The sequence below is a fragment of the Chiloscyllium plagiosum genome, unplaced genomic scaffold (genome assembly GCF_037043375.1).
Source record: "Chiloscyllium plagiosum isolate Xiang-an unplaced genomic scaffold, Cpla_swu_hap1 HiC_scaffold_42, whole genome shotgun sequence".
Lineage (NCBI taxonomy): Eukaryota > Metazoa > Chordata > Chondrichthyes > Orectolobiformes > Hemiscylliidae > Chiloscyllium > Chiloscyllium plagiosum.
In genome coordinates this window covers 8501800-8522009 of record NW_028270180.1, presented here as the reverse complement: position 1 = coordinate 8522009, position 20210 = coordinate 8501800, and the positions used below count along the sequence as shown (strand labels likewise).

Here is a 20210-nt window from a genome sequence, read left to right as displayed (position 1 = left end):
GGGTGGTACGTGTATGAAATGAGCTGCCAGAGGAAGTGGTGGAAGCTGGTATAATTGCAACATTTAAGAGGCATTTGGATGGGTATATGAATAGGAAGGGTTTGGAGGGATATGGGCCGGGTGCTGGCAGGTGGGTCTAGACTGGGCTGGGATATCTGGTCGGCATGGACGAGTTGGACCGAAGGGTCTGTTTCCGTGCTGTACATCTCTATGACTCTAAATGAGTTGTGGTACTCCACACAATGGCCTGTAAGAAGGATGCAGATAGGATGGGCTGGTACTTCTACCTGCTTGCCCAATCGCTTTTCAATACAAAAGCAACTTCTGTGCCGAAGGCCCTGTCTATTCAAATAAACCCTCCAACCCTCTTATGGAAACTGCAAGTCACAAACAAGGAAAAGACATTGCTCCCTGTACCACATAACATCTTTTAACCAAAAAGGATAGCTGTTGTTCATAAAAGAGCAAATAACATGTCAGTTTCTTGCCACAAAGTCACAAGATTCCAAGATAGAGCCTCACTCTGGGAATTCAGATTGACAGTCCAGTGCAGTACTGAGAGAGTGCTGCTGTGTCTGAGGTGTTGTCTTTCAGATGTGACTGAGGGACTTAAACTGCCACTTGGGGGTGATGTGAAAGATCCCAAAGAACAGGGGAACACTCCCTCTGACCTGACCAGGTAGTTATCCCTCAATCAGCGAAGCAAAAACAGATTAACTACTCATTATCCATGATATGGAGGTGCCGGTGTTGGACTGGAGTGGACAAAGTCAGAAATCACCTGATGCCAGGTTCTAGTCCAACAGGTTTATTTGAAATCACAAGCTTTCGGAACACTGCTCCTTCATCGGGTGAAGGCTGACCCTCTGTGTTCATCTGACGAAGGAGCAGCGCTCCGAAAGCTTGTAATTTCAAATAAAACTTGCTGGACACCCAAAACGTAGGAAAGATTCAACCCCATTGCTGTGGGTCTGGAGTCACGTGTAGGCCAGATTGGGAGATTTCCTTCCCTGAAGGATGTTCAGTGAATCTGAAGGATTTTTACCACAATCAGCAGAAGTTACATGGCTGCCATTAGGTTAACTTTTATTATTTCTTTTCTGTTGAATTCAAATTTCACCATGCACCATGGTGGGATTCAAACCCTTCCTATTCATGTACCCATCCAGATGCCTTTTAAATGTGATAATTGTACCAGCATCCACCACTTCCTCTGGCAGCTCATTCCATTTACTTGGGTTTCTGGCTTACTCGTCCAGTTATATTCCTGCCACACCTCCCTTTCAAAGTTGCTGTAAAAATGGATCTATGAGAAGGTTAAGGGGAAAGTGGAGTTAAGTGTACACTCAGATTGGCTGTGACCTTATTCAATGACAGAGTAGGCTCGAATGGCTCATGGTCTGCAGCTGCTTCCAATTCTTGTCTACCACCTTGGGCGGCACGGTGGCTCAGTGGTTAGCACTGCTGCCTTACAGCACCAGGGTCCCAGGTTTGATCCCAGCCTCGGGTAACTGTCTGTGTGGAGTTTGCACGTTCTCCCCAGGTTTGCTCTGGTTTCCTCCCACAGGTCAGGTAAATTGGCCATGCTAAATTGCCCATAGTGTTAGGTGCATTAGTCAGAGGGGAAATGGGTCTGGGGTGGGTTACTCTTCGGAGGACTGGTTGGGCTGAAGGGCCTGTTTTCACACGTAGGGAATCTAATCACATTTCCTAGAACAGTAACCACATTTTGAAAGGATCATTGGCTGTAAAACACTGTGAGGTGCCGCATAAATGCAAACTTTTCATTTCTTGATCTGAGCTGATAAAGCTCTGAATCAGGAACAAAGGTATAACATGCCCACTAAAGAGAGATTTGAAAGGATGTGTAAAACAGCATGTCACACAGAGGGACTGGTGTGCTGCTCTATAATCAAAGCTTTTAGCATTTTGGAATCATTCTCGTCCAAATATCTTTTTGTTTAAATAAGGAAAACGTAAGTCAGACAACCCAGGCTCAGAACGCACATCAGTTTTGCATATTTCAATTAAAATATCAAATCTTCCAATTCCATTCTTTGCATTTTTACATAATCCATTTGGGTTATTTAAATGAGGAGGGTGTTGCTCCTGTTTAAATGATCACATTTGCATTGTTCAGCTAATCCATTGATTTGTTCTAGTTGAAAGTCAAATGTATTCATGCTTTTTGCACTGCGCTGTCTTGACATAGCAAGCTCCCTGGGATGTTTCACTCATCGATGCACATAATACAGATTGTAAGGTTGATCCCTATAGGCCTTTAGGCTGAGAAACACTACACACATAAACATAAAACACAGGCACACACACACAGAGACACAGACACACAAACACAGGCGTGTGCACACACACACATAAACAAACCCACACACACACAGACACACACGCAGACACACATGCAGACACACGCACAGACACACACGCACAGACACACGCATAAATATATAGAAAATTGTCTCTATGATCTGGGTTTGTTCATCCCAAACACAAAGCCACCCAAATGCCCCCACTCAGCAAACACCAAAGAACAAAGACTAATATGGGAACAGGCTCTTCGGCCCATCTAGCCTGCACTGACACATGACGCCTTTTCTAAACTAAAAGCCTTTCGTCTTAATCTGTCAAAATGCCTCTTAAATGCCATTGTATCTGCTTCTAGCACCCCCTCTGGCAGCTCATTCCAGGCACTTACCAGCCTCTGTGTAAAAAACCTCATGTACCCAGTAATTGATCTGGGATAAGGACTCTATCCATTTGATCCTTGCCTCATTGGATGCCCCTAGCCTCTGATGTTCAAGTGAAAACAAACCAAGTTTGTCCAATCACGCCTCATAGCTAATCCCTTTAAACCAGGCAACATCTTGGTAAACCCTTTCTGTACCCTCTCCAAAGCCTTCACATCCTTCTGGTCATGTGGCGACCAGAAGTGTACACAATATTCCAATTGTCGACTAGCTAAAGCTCTATACAGCTGCAATGTAACTTGCCAATTTTTATATCTGTGCCCCGACGAATGAAGGCAAGCGTACTATCTGCCTCTTTACCAGCTAATCTATTTGCTTTGTTGAAAAATGTGGTGCTGGAAAAACACAGCAGGCCAGGCAGCATCCAAGGAGCAGGAGAATCGACGTTTCGGGCATAAGCCCTTCTTCAGGAATGAGGCTGGTGTGCCAAACGGGCTGAGATAAAAGGTAGGGGGGAGGGAATTTGGGGGAGGGGCACTGGGAATACGATAGGTGGAAGGAGGTGAGGGAGAGGGTGATATGCCGGAGAGGGAGTGGGGGCGGAGAGGTCGGGAAAAAGATTGCGGGTCAAGAGGGCGGTGCTGAATCCAAGGGTTGGGACTGAGATAAGGTGGGGGGGAGGGGAAATGAGGAAACTGGAGAAATCTGCATTCATCCCATGTGGTTGGAGGGTTCCTAGGCGGAAGATGAACCTGGGTCCCTGGCGCTATGAGGCAGCAGTGCTAACCACTGAGCCATCATGCTGCCTTACAGCATTGCTTCAGGGAAATCGGAGAGTGGAGCTAATTATGTAGCTTTCATAACCAGAAATAGGTCATTCAGCCCAAACACCAGGGCATTCTGAACCTGATACTAACCAAACCAGAAATCTATTTTAAGTATGCCCAGGCAATTATTCTACTTTGAAGTAATTGTTTTAATCATTCACCCCCCCCATCATAAAAAGTAGTTATTAACAGAGGACCGCTCCGTAGCAATGGGAGAGCGTAATGCTATGTTATTGGTACAAGTAAATTGCAAGCTCTTTATCTCTGAGCTAGGAGACCCAGGTTCAAACCCTAGAGGTGGGCAATTACATCTCTGAAAATATCTGCAAGTTCTTTTGAGGTGTTATTCATGTCCTACTGAGTGAGTCTTTAGCAAAAAAGACTGCAGACAATAGAGGAAAATATGGAACTTCTGAATGTCTCTGACATAAATACTGCCCCACAGTGAAAAACCAGTAATACTGGGAAATGGGCATACAGGTCATACTGGAGCTCCATTTTGAGGTATACATGACAGGTCAGACCAGTAAATATCATTTACAACTGCTTTTACTGGTTTAACCTACTGGGCCATGAAAGCAGTAGTAAAGGGTCATACTGGAGCTAGGTACATGGTAGCAGAGGTAGGTACAAGGAGTCTAATCATACATCAATTATTATCCCATTCATTCGGGCATGTCATTCTTTGGACAGCCAAATGTTTACCGATGTTCCCCATGACTGGCCTTTCACATGCTCCCAGCACATTTGTTTCAGATTTTGCATTTCTTTTCTGAGAAATGGAAACAAAGGGGCGGCACGGTGGCACAGTGGTTAGCACTGCTGCCTCGCAGCGCCAGAGACCCGGGTTCAATTCCCGCCTCAGGCGACTGACTGTGTGGAGTTTACACGTTCTCCCCGTGTCTGCGTGGGTTTCCTCCGGGTGCTCCGGTTTCCTCCCACACTCCAAAGATGTGCAGGCCAGGTGAATTGGCCATGCTAAATTGCCCGTAGTGTTAGGTAAAAGGGGTAAATGTAGGGGTATGGGTGGGTTACGCTTCGGCGGGTCGGTGTGGACTTGTTGGGCCGAAGGGCCTGTTTCCACACTGTAAGTAATCTAATCTAAAAAAAAAAATCAAGTAACGGGAAGCAAAGCCTAGGAACATTTTAAAAAATTATGAAGTAAAGCAGTGAGATGGAATTAGGTCACCCACAACCTAACTCCGTGATGGAACAGGCTTGAGGTCTGACTGCACTGGTATTAGCATGAGGACTGAACACTTTCCTGTTCCTTTGCTCCTCACCCCTTCTTCCTCACTCTGAGAGATTCCATAGGGAGAAACCATCCATCCCTTGAGGGCGAATAAGGATGGAAAATAAATGCTGGCCTTCCTAGTGACACCCACATCCCAAAAATAATAAAGCAAACACAGCCTAAACAAAATGGGCTAGGCTTTCAGGAGTTAAGGTGAGCAAACACTTCGACACACAAGGGGAGGTAGAAATAAAGCTCTCTTCCACAAATGGCAATTGATGCTCGGCCGTGTGAATCGTACATCTGAGAGTAATACATTTCTGTCAAGTCAAGGTAGTAAAGGGTCATACTGGAGCTAGGTACATGGTAGCAGAGGTAGGTACAAGGAGTCTAATCATACATCAATTATTATCCCATTCATTCGGGCATGTCATTCTTTGGACAGCCAAATGTTTACCGATGTTCCCCATGACTGGCCTTTCACATGCTCCCAGCACATTTGTTTCAGATTTTGCATTTCTTTTCTGAGAAATGGAAACAAAGGAGCCTGGTTGGCATTGACACCCAGTTCAGCCTCAAAGTGGCAGAACAGACAGGGTTCCTAATATCTTTAGTCTATTCCTGGTGGTAGACTGACAGCTCGGGTGATTATTGGTGCCTGATTGAAGGCTGCTCCGGACCTCCCCTGGGTCTATGAAGCGAAATTGCATTTCTAATTGAAATGTTCACAGGGAAGATTCATGATTACACAAGAGATAGAACCTCAATCAAATACACAGCTCCTGCACGCTCAGCTCATGATGAAGCCGAAATAACAGCAATCATATGGGTCACAAATCAAGCTCTGGCCTGATTGCCTTGAATCTTAAACGCTGATAAAATCATCAGGCGTCTTTGCTGCTTGCTTGACGGCAGAGACACAACAGCCTTCCTCGCTTATCAGTGAATAACCAGTGCATGTAGTACAATGACTGATTTACCCAAAGATAACAGCAACAAATAATTAGTTCAAAATTAACATCTATTTTATCAGAGTCCAATATGGCACCTGTATCATGTGTGAGTGATTCACCTAATTGAGTTAACGTTCATCTTATTTCACTCATAAATTGTTCATATCCATCCACCACATACCTCTCACAAAGACTGACTGACCTACATTTTACTGGAACCTCAGTGGCTCAGAAGGTCCTGAAGCACTTCACAGTCAATGTAGTATTTTGTGAAGGGTAGTCTGTGTTAATTAGAAAGAGCAATCTTCCATTCATTTCACAGATTTTGTAAGCTCAGGGTATCCCCAGGTGCTCCGCGAGCAGTGAGGCCCTATTGCAACATACTCGCCACCATTATAAAGGAAAACACACTCAGCAAGGCGCCAAAGAACACAAGATCGTTCATTCATCTCCCTCTCAGTGATGCTGGTTGAGTGATGATACTGGAAGCTCCTTGGTTTTATCTTCCTCAGCTCAGCATCACATCATGAGGACAGCACTCGTGACAGTGCAGCACTTCCTTGGTACTCCACAGAAGTGACAGCTTAGCGTACATACTGTAAGAGGATTTTGTTTTTAAGGTGAGAGGAAAATGATTTAAAGACACGGGGGCAACCTTTTTACACAGAGAGTGGTTCGTGTGTGGAATGAACTTACACAGGAAGTGGTGCATGTGAGTACAATTATGACATTAAAAGACATTTGGATATGTAAATGAATAGGAAAAATTTGAAAGGATATGGGCCAAACGCAGGAAGTGGGACTAGTTTAGTTTGGGATTATGGTCAGCAGGGATTGGTTTGACCAAAGGGTCTATTTCCATGCTGTATGATGCTATGACAATGATTCTATAACTGACACAACAACATTTCAGATGACTTGGTTTGATTTATTATTGTCACTTGTACCCAAGTGCAGTGAAAAGTTTTGTTTTGCATGCAGTACCGGTAGATCATGCCACACAAAGTGCATTAGGGTATTAGAACACAGTGAGGAATACAATGTTACGGGTGCAGAGGAGATACACAGAGAGCGAGATCAACATTAGGTTTAAAACTTATGAAGTCCATTCAGCAGGGAAGCAGGGTAAGCAGCTGTTCTTAAACCTGTTCATTTGTGTGCACAGAACTTTATATCTTCTGTCTGACGGAAGAGGATGACAAGGGGGTGGGGGTGGGGGGTGGAAGAGGGGGTGGGAGGGGTTGGATTACAATCGTTGCTTTCCTGAGGCAGCTGGAACTTTCTGACTCGGGGCAAGAGGGTCGCCGTTAAAATGATTATTTTCTTTTCATTCAGTGTAAGCATCAGGGACTAGCCCAGCATTTAATGCCCATTCCTGAGTTCCATGGGGGAGATGGTGGAGAGCTGCCTTCTTGAACAGTTGGCAGTCCTTGAAGATAGACCCCCGTGCTATCAGCTATCCACACTGAAACTAAAAACTGGAATGAAGCCACACTTGTGACATCCCTGGCTCTTAAAAATATAAAGTATTGTGCAGACCCAGAAACCTACATAAAAGGGCTAGGTACTGCATACCATAAACTAATGTGTTGAGACAGCACTTGTAACTGTGGTTCAAAGACAGAATATACATTGATCTGAGGCATGCTTCACTTTTTAATTCCTAAAGCGATAAGTAAAACATGACTTTAAAGCTGTGCATCTCCCATAAGGTAACGTTGAATATTCACCCCTTGCATTGCACTGGAGGAATCGTGCGGCTCTGCTCAAGCTGCATTACCAATTACAATCCAGCAGGAGGAGCTCATTCACTGTCCTCCTGAAACTTTGACCAGCACGTTGCTTACACCATGATAAGGAACGCAGGGATTGTTCTCTCCCTGTGTGGTTTACCTGTGTAAATCACTGCCCTCCAAAGCAACTTATTATGGCAGGTTTCAATAAGATACAAGATAAATACAAATATTATGATGACAGATATATTTAGCCCTTTCACCTGCTTTCAATTGAGTCTTGATGGAGTCTGGTTGAGTGACGAGATTCTACAAAAGCACAATGGACTGACTGCTGCCTTTGGACTCTGATCCTCACTCACTCCCCCCACCCCACTTAAACTTAGACTCAATTAAGTGACTGCAATTTTTCTCAAGGCAGCTCCACTGACACGAATTTGCCCAGAACAAAAGGCTTTGCACTCCATCACAGCACCAGGCAGTTTCTAAAGGATCCCAAATTTGGCCCTCACTTGAAGCCTATTCTATGTTTCGCAGCCTCTAGGGAGAGAGAAATGGAGTGACCAATCCGAGGCTGACACATCTCTCCGTGGATGCTGCCAGTCCTCCTGAGTTTCTCCACTATTTTCTGTTTGTTTCAGAATTCCAGCATCTAAAGTATTTTGCTTTTATTTGCTTCTGTTCGACTGTGTGAGGAGTATTGAGCATAAATGTAGCCTATTTCTAGTCTGCACTTGTGTGATCTGTTATTGGTTAATTTGTTTTCTCTGTTCCTATTTATACTACCGTCTTCTTCCATTAATACACAGAACAGACACAAGTCCAGTTATTGCTTATTTTTGTTATTATTTATGTTTTGGCAGGGATAGACAAATTCACGATTTTGATTTCACTGATCCCGAGGATTTACTTTAATCATTGGAACTTACAGTGCAGAAGTAGGCCGCTTGGCCCTTTGAGTCTGTGTTGGTTTTTGAGAGTCGTGCTTAATCCCACATCCATGTTTTTTAATCCATAGCACTCTCGGTTTCTTATTTCTTAAATACCTGTCCAGCTCCCTGTTAGCATTAATGACCATTGAGCTTTCAATTCAAGCATTTCAGATCCAGACAAACACCCAGATACCTTCTTATGATTACCCTCTCAGGTTCCTTTTGGGTTGACTATTGTAGGGCATTCCCATTGACTGTTCACAAATCTACGACACCAAGCTTTCAAACTCCTACATAAGCTTTGCTGATTCATGTTTGTGGATCTTAGCAAATCCAAAGTTCTGAACATTTGGCCCATCGAGTCTGTACTGGCCCTCCAACGAACATCACACACAGACCCAACTCCCCCACCCTATCTCTGTTACCCTGCATGGCTATCTAGCCTGCGTATCCCTGGACCCTATGGGCAATTTAGTATGGCCAGTCCACCTAACTTGCACATCTTTGGACTGTGGGAGGAAACCTGAGCACACAACAGAAACCCACACAGACACAGGAAGAACGTACAAACTCTGCACAGTTACACGAGGCTGGAATTTGAACCTGGGTCCCTGGCGCTGTGAGGCAGCAGTGCTAACTACTGAGCCACTCAGCCACTTGGGGGTAATGATTGACCAGAAACTTGAACTGGACCAGTCAGGTAAATATTGTAGCTACAAGAGCAATTGAGAGGCTGGGAATTCTGTGTCAAGTTAATAACCTCCTAACTCCTCAAAGCCTGCCCACCATCTACAAAGCCAAAGTGAGGAGAACAATGGAGTACACTGCACTTTCCTGCGGCAAGATGTTTCACACCAACTGAGATAAAGCAACAAGCTTGACTGGCACCACATCCACTAACATTGCTCCACCCATGCAGAGTGGCAGCAGTGTGTACCGTCTACGAAATGTACTGCAGTAACTCAACAAGACTCCTCAGTCAGCACATTCCACACCTATCACCGCTAACACAGAGAGGGACAAGGGCTGCAGGTCCAAGGGAACGCTGTCACTTGCAAGCTCCTCTCCAAGCACTCACTGCTGTGTCCCAGAACTATATCATCGGCACGGGATCAAAACATTGGAATTCCATCTCTAACAGTACTGTGGGTGTACCCCTCCCATGCAGTTCAAGAAGGTGGCTCCTCAGGGCAATTAGGGATGGGCAACAAATGCCAGCCTAGCCAGGGTGCCCACATCCTGTCAATCAACAACATAAACACGAGGACCATGTCAAAAAGCCAGAATTCTGTACACACAAACATTATCACAACCACCTGATGAAGGAGCAGCGCTCCGAAAGCTAGTGCTTCCAATTAAACCTGTTGGACTATAACCTGGTGTTGAGTGGTTTTTAACTTTGCATTACCATGTGCATTACCAAATTGCATTACAGGTAGCTTTTAAAAAAGAAACAACCGAGACAGGGAAAGGCTCGTGTCACCAGTGGCTCTCTCAAAATGAATCCTGAGATGATGATCTAATCAAGGAGCTGAAATGACAGCATCAGTCACAAACAAGAAAGCTTTCTTGGTTTACCAGTATCATCGGAACTCTGAGATTGGATTAGGACATTAAATTCACTCAGAGCTATCTCATTGGGTGATATTATGTGCAAGCTTTTTGTTGTCAGTGACTTTTCCAGTGTTCAGGTAGTCTATCGGTTTGCTCTATTTGTCACAGGTGAAAGTGGTGCCTAGTGGTACTGTCTCCACTCAATTATGTGATAAGGAGCTGAAGATTTATCTGGTAAGCCTGGAGCACTGTCAGATGCCTGCTGCTTTGACATTCTGTCCAAGTGTTGAAGTTCCGCTGTGTGATGCAGTCCATGGGAGAACATATTGTTCCTCAATCCAACGCCACCAGTGACAGGTTAACAGACCATTCATCTCACATACATCCCTTTAACTCACCCTAACCCTATAATCCTCTCTCTCTCTCGCTTGGAATACTACGGTCAATTCTGGTCTCCCTGCTTTAGGAAAGATGTGAAACTTGAAAGGGTTCAGGAAAGATTTACAGGAATGTTGCCAGGGTTGGAGGGTTTGATCTATAGGGAGAGGCTGAATAGTCTGGGGCTGTTTTCCCTGGAGCATCTGAGGCTGAGGGGTGACCTTATAGAGATTAATAAAATTGTGAGGGACATGGACAGGGTGAATAGATGAGGTCTTTTAGGGTAGGGGAGTCTAAAACTGGAGGGCATAAGGTGAGTGGCAAAAGATTTAAAAGGGATCTAAGGGGCGCCTTTTTCACTCAGAGGGTGGTGCGTGTATAGAATGAGCTGCCAGAGGAAGTGGTGGAGTCTGGTACAATTACAACATTTAAAAAGGCACCTGGATGGTTACATGAAGAGGAAGGGTTTAGAGGGATATGGGCCAAGTGCTGGCAAGTGGGACTAGATTAATGTTGAATATCTGGTCGGCATGGACAGGTTGGACTGAAGGGTCTGTTTCTATGCTGTTGGTCTCCATGACTCTGTGATCCTGGGCTCCAACTCCATTATTCCTTTCCACCATCCAAACAACACCACCCCCTCCTCAGACACCCCTTCACCACTGCCCCCCTACCTTTTGCCATCACCAACCACCCCTACTCCAGAGCCACCTACTGCGTCACACAACTGTCTCAGAGAATACTGAGGAGCCTCAAGAAAATACATTGAGAAATGTTATCCTCTCTTCCAGCTTCTTCCATCAGGGAGAAGATCTAGAAGCTTTTTTTTTCTATTTATTCACAGGATAAGGATGTCGCTGGCAAGGTCAGCATTTATTGCCCATCCCTAATTGTCCAGAGGGTAGTTAAGAGTCAACCACATTACTGTGGGTTTGAAGTCACATGTGGGCCAGACCAGGTAAGGGTCCTTCCCTAAAGGACATTAGTGAACCAGATGGGCTTTTCCTGATGATTAGCAATGAAATCACAGTCAGCATTAACCTCTTAATTCCAGATATCTTTGAATTCAAATTCCACCATCAGCCGTAGCGGGATTTGAATCCAGGTCCCCCGAACGTTTCCTGGGTCTCTGGAATAACATGTACCAATAGATTCAGGAACAGCCTCTTATCTGCTCTTACAAGACTTTTGAACAGACCTCTCATATTTTCGAGTTGATCATTCTCTGAACCTTCTCTGTAGCTGTCCTATTACCCTGATGTACTTCTGTAAGGTATGATGTGCCTGGAAAGCACACAAAGCAATACATTTCCCTGTATCTCAGTACGTGATAAAATCATATCAAATCAAATTAAAATGCTCAGACAAGCCAGCTGACTGCAGCAAAGCAGCACCATCCAGCCTTAATGATTTTTTCTAAAAAATATAGCCATCAACTTGTCAAGAACTGTTCCCGTGGCTCCTTCCCCTGCCCTGGCAACACCCTCAGAGGCACAAATGGCAATCACATCAACTAATGAGAACACAGACTTTTAGGTTTGTTCAACAGATCAGCAAATGAGGTACAAGATATTATCACTCATCAGTGTCACTGCCACGTCTCACAGATACAGCGGAGATCCAGAGCACGCAGCTTATCCACTCAACTAGTGAAGGCAGGAGGCCTGGGGTAGCCCTCACGTACAAAACCTCCAGGCTGATGGGAAATTCTCTTCATTTCGCCCCCTGCAGCTCAGAGTGAAGAGTTTTTTACCAGCTCGGGGCATCCCAAAGGTCCTTTCTAACATGTAGCCCCTTCTTGCAACGTAGGAAATGCGTCAGTCAATCTGCACATAGTAAGCTCCCATGTGGAGCAATGAGAAAATGTCTAAATGAATACAGAAATTTACTGTGCAGAAGATTTAAGCAAGGGCCTAACATCTAAAAAGCAGCCCATACTACAATCCTTCAGCGTTACACACAATTCAGTCTGAATGACATACTCAATGTCATCAGAGTCATTGATTCCCCACAGTGCAGATAGAGGCTGTTCAGTTCACACTGACTCTCTGAAGAGCATCCCACCTAGACCCACCCCTGTAACCCCACATTTCCCGTGGCTAATCCACCTAGCCTGTGCATCCCTGTATACTAAGGGCAATTTAGCATGGCCAATCCAAATAGTCTGCACTTCTTTGGGAAGAAACTGTAGCACCCAGAGGAAACTCATGCAGATAGAGGGAAAACACGCAAACTCCACACAGTCACTCAAGGGTGGAATCGAACCCAGGTCCCTAGCACTGTAAGGCCACAGTGCTAACCAGTGCGCTATCATACCCAGTGGTCTGGAACCCACGGCCTCTGGACTGACGAACAAGGGTGCCATGTACTGAGCCATGCAAACACCAAACCAGAGCCTTGGAGAATGATCAAGGCATACAGGTCACGACTCATTACAGACAGTGGATGGGGACCACAAGCTGAGAGGGTGGCAGCTGGTAATCCAGAGACCCAGGTGAACAGTATGGGACTGTGTGTCCAAACCTCTACCCAGACAGCTGCCAGAATTTAAATTCAATTGATAAATCTGGAATATAAAAGCAATCTCAACAATGCAATTATCGTTGGTTGCATTAAAAACCCATCTGGTTCACTATAAGAACATCAGAAACAAGAGCAGGAGTAGGCCATCTGGCCCCTCCAGCCTGCTCCGTCATTCAATAAGATCATGGCTTATCTTTTCGTGGTCTCAGCTCCACTTCCCCGCCCACTCACCATAACCTTAAATCCTTTACTGGTCAAAAATCTTTACTGCTCACTAATGCCCTTTAAGGAAGGGAAGTCTGCCATTCTCATACCTGGTCTGACTTGACATGGGGATCCGGGCCCATAGCAACTTGGGTTGGCTCTGAACTGGCTGAGCCGAGATGGATTGGGCAACAAATCTATGACACCCACATCCTGCAAAAGAATCTAACCAAGTATCTCCATGTTCCACTGCAAAAGTCTGGGCTCATGCATAACTGAGCTCCTCAAGAGTTTTTAAGTGTAATCAATGGCAGGAAAGAGATACACATCTTTGACACACTTCTCAAGAGCTGCAGCTGGTAGGAGGAGGGAGTTGCTTCTGGGGTTGGAATTAATGAAATTCCTTCTGGGTGTAAGCTATCTTTAATTTCACCCCCAGGAGGAGAGAGGGCAGTACATCACCTTCTATGATGTACCTGCAGCAGCATTTCGTTCTGGCTTTAATGTATTGAAGAACTTGCTCGTCCTCTCCTTCTTCATGCTCATTTCTGATACAGGGCACACTCTAACTTAACTTTAACGCAGGCTTACGCTGATTTGGTCACCACTTTGATGAGGACAAAGATGCAAAGCACACTTATCACCGTGCGTGGTGTGAAATGCAAAGTACTAGTACATTCACAGTTCCAGCTGTTCACGTTCCAGAGGCGGGTGCCCAGTGGAGGAATAATGTATTGTCTGCTCAGTCTAAAATAGGACAGGGGAGCAGGAAAATGCCAACTTCCCAAAGGTATATAAGGGAATAACTGGAGACAACTGTAATAAGGACTGAAATTGAGGAATAGCTTTCTAACTCCAAATCCCACCCTTACCTCTGGTGTCTAACTATTGTAGACATTCGTGTACCCAACAACAACAACAACAACAACATGTACTGATGTAGCACCATTAATGTTGTAAACCACTCCACCTAGACAGAACTTGACCCTGAGCCACACATTCAAAGAGGCGGTGAAAACCTTCGTCAACGAGCTAGATTTTAAGTAAAAACCTAAAGAACTGCAGATGCAGTAAATCAGGAATAACAACAGGAATTGCTGGAAAAGCTCAGTAGGTCTGGCAGCATCTGTGGAGAGAAATTGTAGTTATTGTTTGGGTCCAGTGACTAGACCTGCACAGTGTTGCATTCAAGTTAGTGTATCATAGGATCATAGAATAGAATCATACAGTGTGAAAAGAGGTCATTTGGCCCATTGAGAGTGCACCAACCTTCTGAACAGCACTGCACTACCCCACACTTCCTATGGCCAATCCACCCAGCCTGCACATCCCTGGTCACTATGGGGCAGTCTTTAGCATGGCCAGTTCACCTACTCAGCACATCTTTGGACTGTGAGAGGAAACCCATGTACTCACAGAGACAATGTGCAAACTCCACACTGACAGCCACCTGAGGCTGGAATCGAACCTGAGTCCTGAGGCAGCAGTGCTAACCACTCTATAAATACATGTTATTGCTGTTGCTTCCAATGAAAGCTGATTGGGGAGGGGGCAGGGGTGGGGGAGGGAGGCAAGACAGAAGCATCTTCTGACATATTTGCGACTGTTGGTGCTTCTTAAATAACCCTACAGTCTTGCCTGGCTAAAGAACCAATCTCTTGAATATACAGCTGTTACAGCACTGCATAAGTTCACAATAGATTTCACTTTCCAAGACTAGCAATTAAATTACGCTTAGACTGAAATTAATTAATTAAACTAATTGAGCAAATTCTCTTAGACAGGAAAGAGATGAATCTTGTAGCTCATTTACATCGACAATGGGAAGCCCAAATGGTTTCAGCGCCTTTGCCTTGAAGGTGTTGCTCTGGACCACTTCCTCCTCGCCCACACATCACTGCATGACCCTCAGGTGCTGGTCTACTTAAGCATCACAGCTTCCTATTACAGCTCAGAGTAGGTCTAACCCAGTTCAGTCGGCTGTAATCTGAAGTTCCCATTTAACCTTTCAGTGGGTCCTCAATACGTTTGCCAGTTTGGTCTCCAAGTGATTGGGGGGGGGGGACGGATTTGAAGACAAGGATACAAATGTTGAAAGTGAGATGCTCCTTGACTTATTGTCAATGTAAGGCAGCAAGCACAGGGGCAAAACTGCGGGATGAGACACAAGTAGTTCTGAAGCATACATGTGAGTTTCAGTCTGTTAGTGCTCTCCCCTATCACGTAGCTAGTATTTCAGGAGCAGGTATACACTGCCTGGCAGTGTGGTGGAGACAGGTACAATATGGTGTTTCACATATGGTGTAGTCAATCTCAGAAACCGGAGTTGCCTGAGCTCCAACATCATCGTGGATGCAAAGTATTTGCATCAAGACAACAGCTTTAATACCCATTGATAAACTTCCAGGATGCAGAACTCTGCAGTTACAGAATTCACAAAATCAAATCACCTTCCAAACTCAGGACCACTTCCATCTAGAAGGACAAGGGCAGCAGATACATGGGAAGACCACCACCTTCAAGTTCCCCTTCACTCACCATCCTGACTTGGAAATACATCGCCTTTCCTTCAGTGTCACTGGGTCAAAATCCGGGAATTCCCTCCCTAAGGGCATCATGGGTCAACCTACAGCACAAAGACTGTGGCGGTTCAAGAAGGCAGCTCACCCCCAGCAAGGGCAAGTAGGGACGGGCAATAAAAACTGGGCCCAGCCAGTGACACCTAAATCGCACAAATGAATAAAACAAAATCACGCAATTGTTGAGGTGCAAAGGGAGGCCATTCAGCCCATTACGTCTAAGCATTTTGATTTAGTGCCAAAGTCCGGCCTTAATCCCATAACCCTGAAGGGTTTTTCTATTTAAATAAGCAGTCTGTGCCCTCTGAATGCCCCAATTGAACCTGCCTCCACCATACTGCCAGGCAGTGTATACCTGAAATACTAGCTACGTGATAGTGTAAGACCAATCTGATTCTGCCTTTTATCCATTGAGTAGGTGGCAACCAATTTGCCTTAAGCAAGCATCCACAATGTGATATAGTGGTGAGATAATCTGTCTTGGTGCTAGGAACATTTTTAAAACAGCAATGTTCTAGCACCCCTCACCAGGGGTGCATCAGGAATGGCAACCCACAGCATGTCCTCAGGTCTGGGGAGTGGAACTTAAAATCATAGCCTTCTGACTCAGAGTGCAATCAACTGAGCCAGACCATGACTGTGATAATTGCAAAGATCTTCTGGAATACTATGTCCACTTCTGCTCGCCCTGTATTAGGAAGGATATTATTAAGCTGGAGAGGGTTCAGAAGAGATTTACCAGGATGTTGCTGGGAATGGAAGGTTTGAGTTATAAAGAAAGGCTGGACAGGCTGGGACATTTTTCACTGGAGCGTGGAGGTTGAGAAGTGACCTTATAGAAGTTTATAAAATATGAGAGGTATATATGAGAGATATAGATAGGATTAATGATTGCTGCCTCTCCCTGAGGATGGGGAGTTTCAAGATTAGAGGGTGCATTTTTAAGGTGAGAGGAGAGAGATTTTAAAAAGACATAAGAGTCAAATTTTTTACATAGAGGTGGTTCTTGTGTGGAATGAGTTTCCAGATGAAGGGATGGATCTGGGTGCAATTACATTTGACAGACATTTCGATACATGAACAGGAAAGGTTTGGAGTGATATAGGCCAGGAGCAGGGCAGGTGGGATTAGTTTAGTTTCACATGGTATTCGGCGTGGATTATTGGGACCGAAGGGTCTGTTTCCATACTCTATGACTGGATTTATATATAAAACAAGGAAATGGCATTTGTGTTGTCCGTGCATTGAGGGATTACTAAAAGGACTAAGAAAGTAGCCCTTGCTGAGGGACTGTTACTTAACCCAGTGAGAAACGGGGAGTCTGTGTAAAGATTGTCAGTCCATGTCGGACAGTGTACTTGCCTCTGTTTCATGACGGCGAATTTCCTGGTTTTCAGCATGGTCATCAGTCAGAGGCTCCCTGCAGACAAGACAGAACATATTAAGTCTACAACAGCGTGCCTTTGCGGGTCACTTCCATTGTGGAAAAGACATTCCAAGTCCCTTCACAAAAAGAAATAGAAACAAAATAGTCATAATGATTGAATGACTCATTAGAGAAACACAACAAGAGCCTAAGAACCTTAAGTAGTAACACGTCACAAGGTATTGCACAAGGAGACAAAAACTGAGGAAACGTGATATCAGAACAGCGTGATCAAAAAAATGAATTTTGTAGAGACTCCTGAAGGAGGAGAGTTGGAAAGACAGGGATGTTTGGGGAAGGAATTTTGGAATTTGGACAGGGACAGCTGACAGTCACCAATAAAGGAGACAGAATCTTGAAAATTCCTCTCTGATCCTGCTCAGATGCAAAAGCTAGTCCAGGAGATTAGATGATATCTGTGAAGCGACTTTATAATTCTGCCGATTTATTATGAATTTAATAAAATTCAGTCTTCCAAGAGACTACCAGAGGCTGCCTTCTCACCTTATTGATGTTGGGTACACTGTCTGTGCGCTCCCAGACTGGGAGACAGAGAAAATCATCTCTCCACACACACACGTACACACATATGTCTGAACTGCAGATTCATATAGATTCTAATTACAATTATTTGGGTGCTTCGCCAACCAGCCTCTCCTCCTTCAGCTCTCTGCTCACTGTCTCCAAAACATTTCACCTGTCACTGAAAATCAAAGTGAAAACCAGCATTGATTAGCCTGATCCACCATAAAAACCGGGTTAGCAAGTTTTGAAAAGATTTGTAGCTCAGGTTAAGGTTCTGGATGTAGGTTTGCTCACTGAGCTGGAAGGTTCATTTACAGACATTTCGTCACCCTACTGGGTAACATCTTCAGTAAGCCTCCGGATGAAGCAATGGTGGTGTAGCCTGCTTTCTATTTATATGTTTGGGTTTCCTTGGGCCGGTGATGTAATTTCTGGTGATGACATCATTTCCCATGGTGATGTCATTTCCTGTTCTTTCTCTCAGGGGGTGGTAAATGGAATCCAGTGATGAAGGCTTCTGACCGGAAATGTCAACTCAACTACTCCTCAATGCACCGTGACCTGCTATGCTTTTTCCAGCTCCACTCTTTATTGACTGTCTACATAGCCTCCAATCTTCAAATCAAGAACCCACATTATTACCTTACCCATCCCTAGTGTGTGACTAGCATGCTTGTAATGATTGGAGAATGAAACAGTGAAGGGATTCCCAATGAAAAGTACTTTTTTTCTTCATTCATTCATGGGATGAGGGTGCTGCAGCATTTATTGCTATGAGGGCAGTTAAGAGTCAACCACATTGTTGTGGGTCTGGAGTCACACATAGGTCACATCAGGTAAGGATGGCAGTTGCCTTTCCTGAAGGACATCAATGAGTCAGATGAGATTTTCCAAAAATTGAACAATAGATTCTTAATTCCAGATATTTTAAAAATGGATTTCAAATTCCATGGGGGGATTTGAATCCAGAACATTATCTAGGTCACTAGATTAACTGCCAAGCAATAATACCACTAGGCCATTGCCTTCCTCCATTTGCCAGAAGGTTTCCCATCAATATATAAGGGGGATTGGGTGTTTTAGAGATATCATGGGAAATGCAAGGAAAGGTAATTCAATTCAGGACCAAGCGGATTCCATGAATCTAATGGTTTTCTCCTTGCCCAGAGCAGCTCTCATCTGGGAACATTGTTAGGCCATGGATCTCTAGGTACCAATCACGTTTGGTCATGTGTGTGAAAATCTGGCCAGCAAATGATGGCAGTCCAATTATAAAAGGCTCTGTCGAAGGGTTATTAACAAAGACAAAGCTCCATTGGTGCAGGGATACATGCCTCCCATATCTGTGCTCCATAGACATGAGAGTTGTAGACCCTTGGGAGGGTGTGAGGAAAAAGTGAACAGAGGCAAACCGTAAAGCAACCTTTCCAATATTAGAATAATATAGAAATTGGCAGAGAAGCTGAGTAGGTCTGGTACCATCTGTGGAGAGAGAAACAGAGTTAATATTTCAAATCCAATATGATTCTTCTTTAGAACTTGTACATCTTGCCAACACGTCACAGAGTCATTGAGGTTTACAGCATGGGAACAGACCCTTCAGCCCAACTTGTCCATTCTGTTCAGTTTTCACAATTAATCGAGTCTCATTTGCTTGTGTTTGGTCCCTATCCTTTCATACCTATCCCATTCACATACCTATCCAAATGTCACTTAAATGACAAAATTGTAGTCACTTCTACCTCTAGCAGCCCATTCCAGACACTCACCACCCTCTGTGTGAAAAAATTGCCCCTCTGGACCCTTTTGTATCTCTCCCCTCTCACCTTAAATCTATGCCCTCTAGTTTTAGACTCCCTTACCCTGGGGAAAAGGTCTTGAGGTTACGGTGGAGGGTCAATCCAACTCAAAAACAAAGAACAGTAAATCTATCTGAGTTACTCATGCTATGCAGATGCTGGAGCTCAGAGTCGAGAGTATAGTGCTGGAAAAGCACAGCAGGTCAGGCATCATCCAAGGAGCAGGAGAGTCAACGTTTCGGGCATAAGCCCGAAACTTCCTGATGAAGGGTTTATGCCCGAAACATCGATTCTCCTGCACCTCAGATACTACCTGACCTGATATGCTTTCCCAGCACTACGCTCTCTTACTCAAGTTACGAGTAACAATGAACAAGTAGCCTAGGCCCATAGGTTAGACACAGCTGCCAACTCTGGGCTCCGGGGTAGAATTGTGTCTCAGCGTCAGAAGGTCTCACTCCAAGGATCAGAACATCATCAAGACTGACACTCAACCAAGGCCAGCCAGATTTCCATCACTGGTGATGTCAGCTTGTTGAGTTAAACCCTGATTCTCTCTGGTCTTTGAGGTATTTTTTCTAAGCTGTTCATGGGACATTGCTGGCTAGGCCAGCATTCACTGCACATCCCCAGTTACCAAGAGGGCAGTTAAGAGTCAACTGCATTACTGTAGTTTGATGTCACATGTAGGCCAGACCAGGTAAGGAGGGCAGTTTCCTTCTCTAAAGAACATTAGTGAACCAGATGGGTTTTTTTCCAACAATTGACGATGGCTTTATGGTTATCATTAGACTCTTAATTTCAGATTTTCATTGAATCCAAATTCCAGTGGCTGGAT

At 44.6% G+C, this 20210-nt stretch overlaps 1 protein-coding gene across 4 annotated transcripts in view; it reads right to left on the bottom strand.

The window, feature by feature from the left end:
• Nucleotides 1–20210, bottom strand: part of ccdc33 (coiled-coil domain containing 33) — a 275655-nt gene that overhangs the window by 33553 nt on the left and 221892 nt on the right. For all 4 annotated transcript variants that reach the window (XM_087981982.1, XM_043680294.2, XM_087981983.1 and 1 more), the window contains one exon: nt 16985–17042. In XM_087981982.1, coding sequence (XP_087838108.1) covers nt 16985–17042 — 58 coding nt within the window. The remainder of the gene's footprint in view (nt 1–16984; nt 17043–20210) is intronic.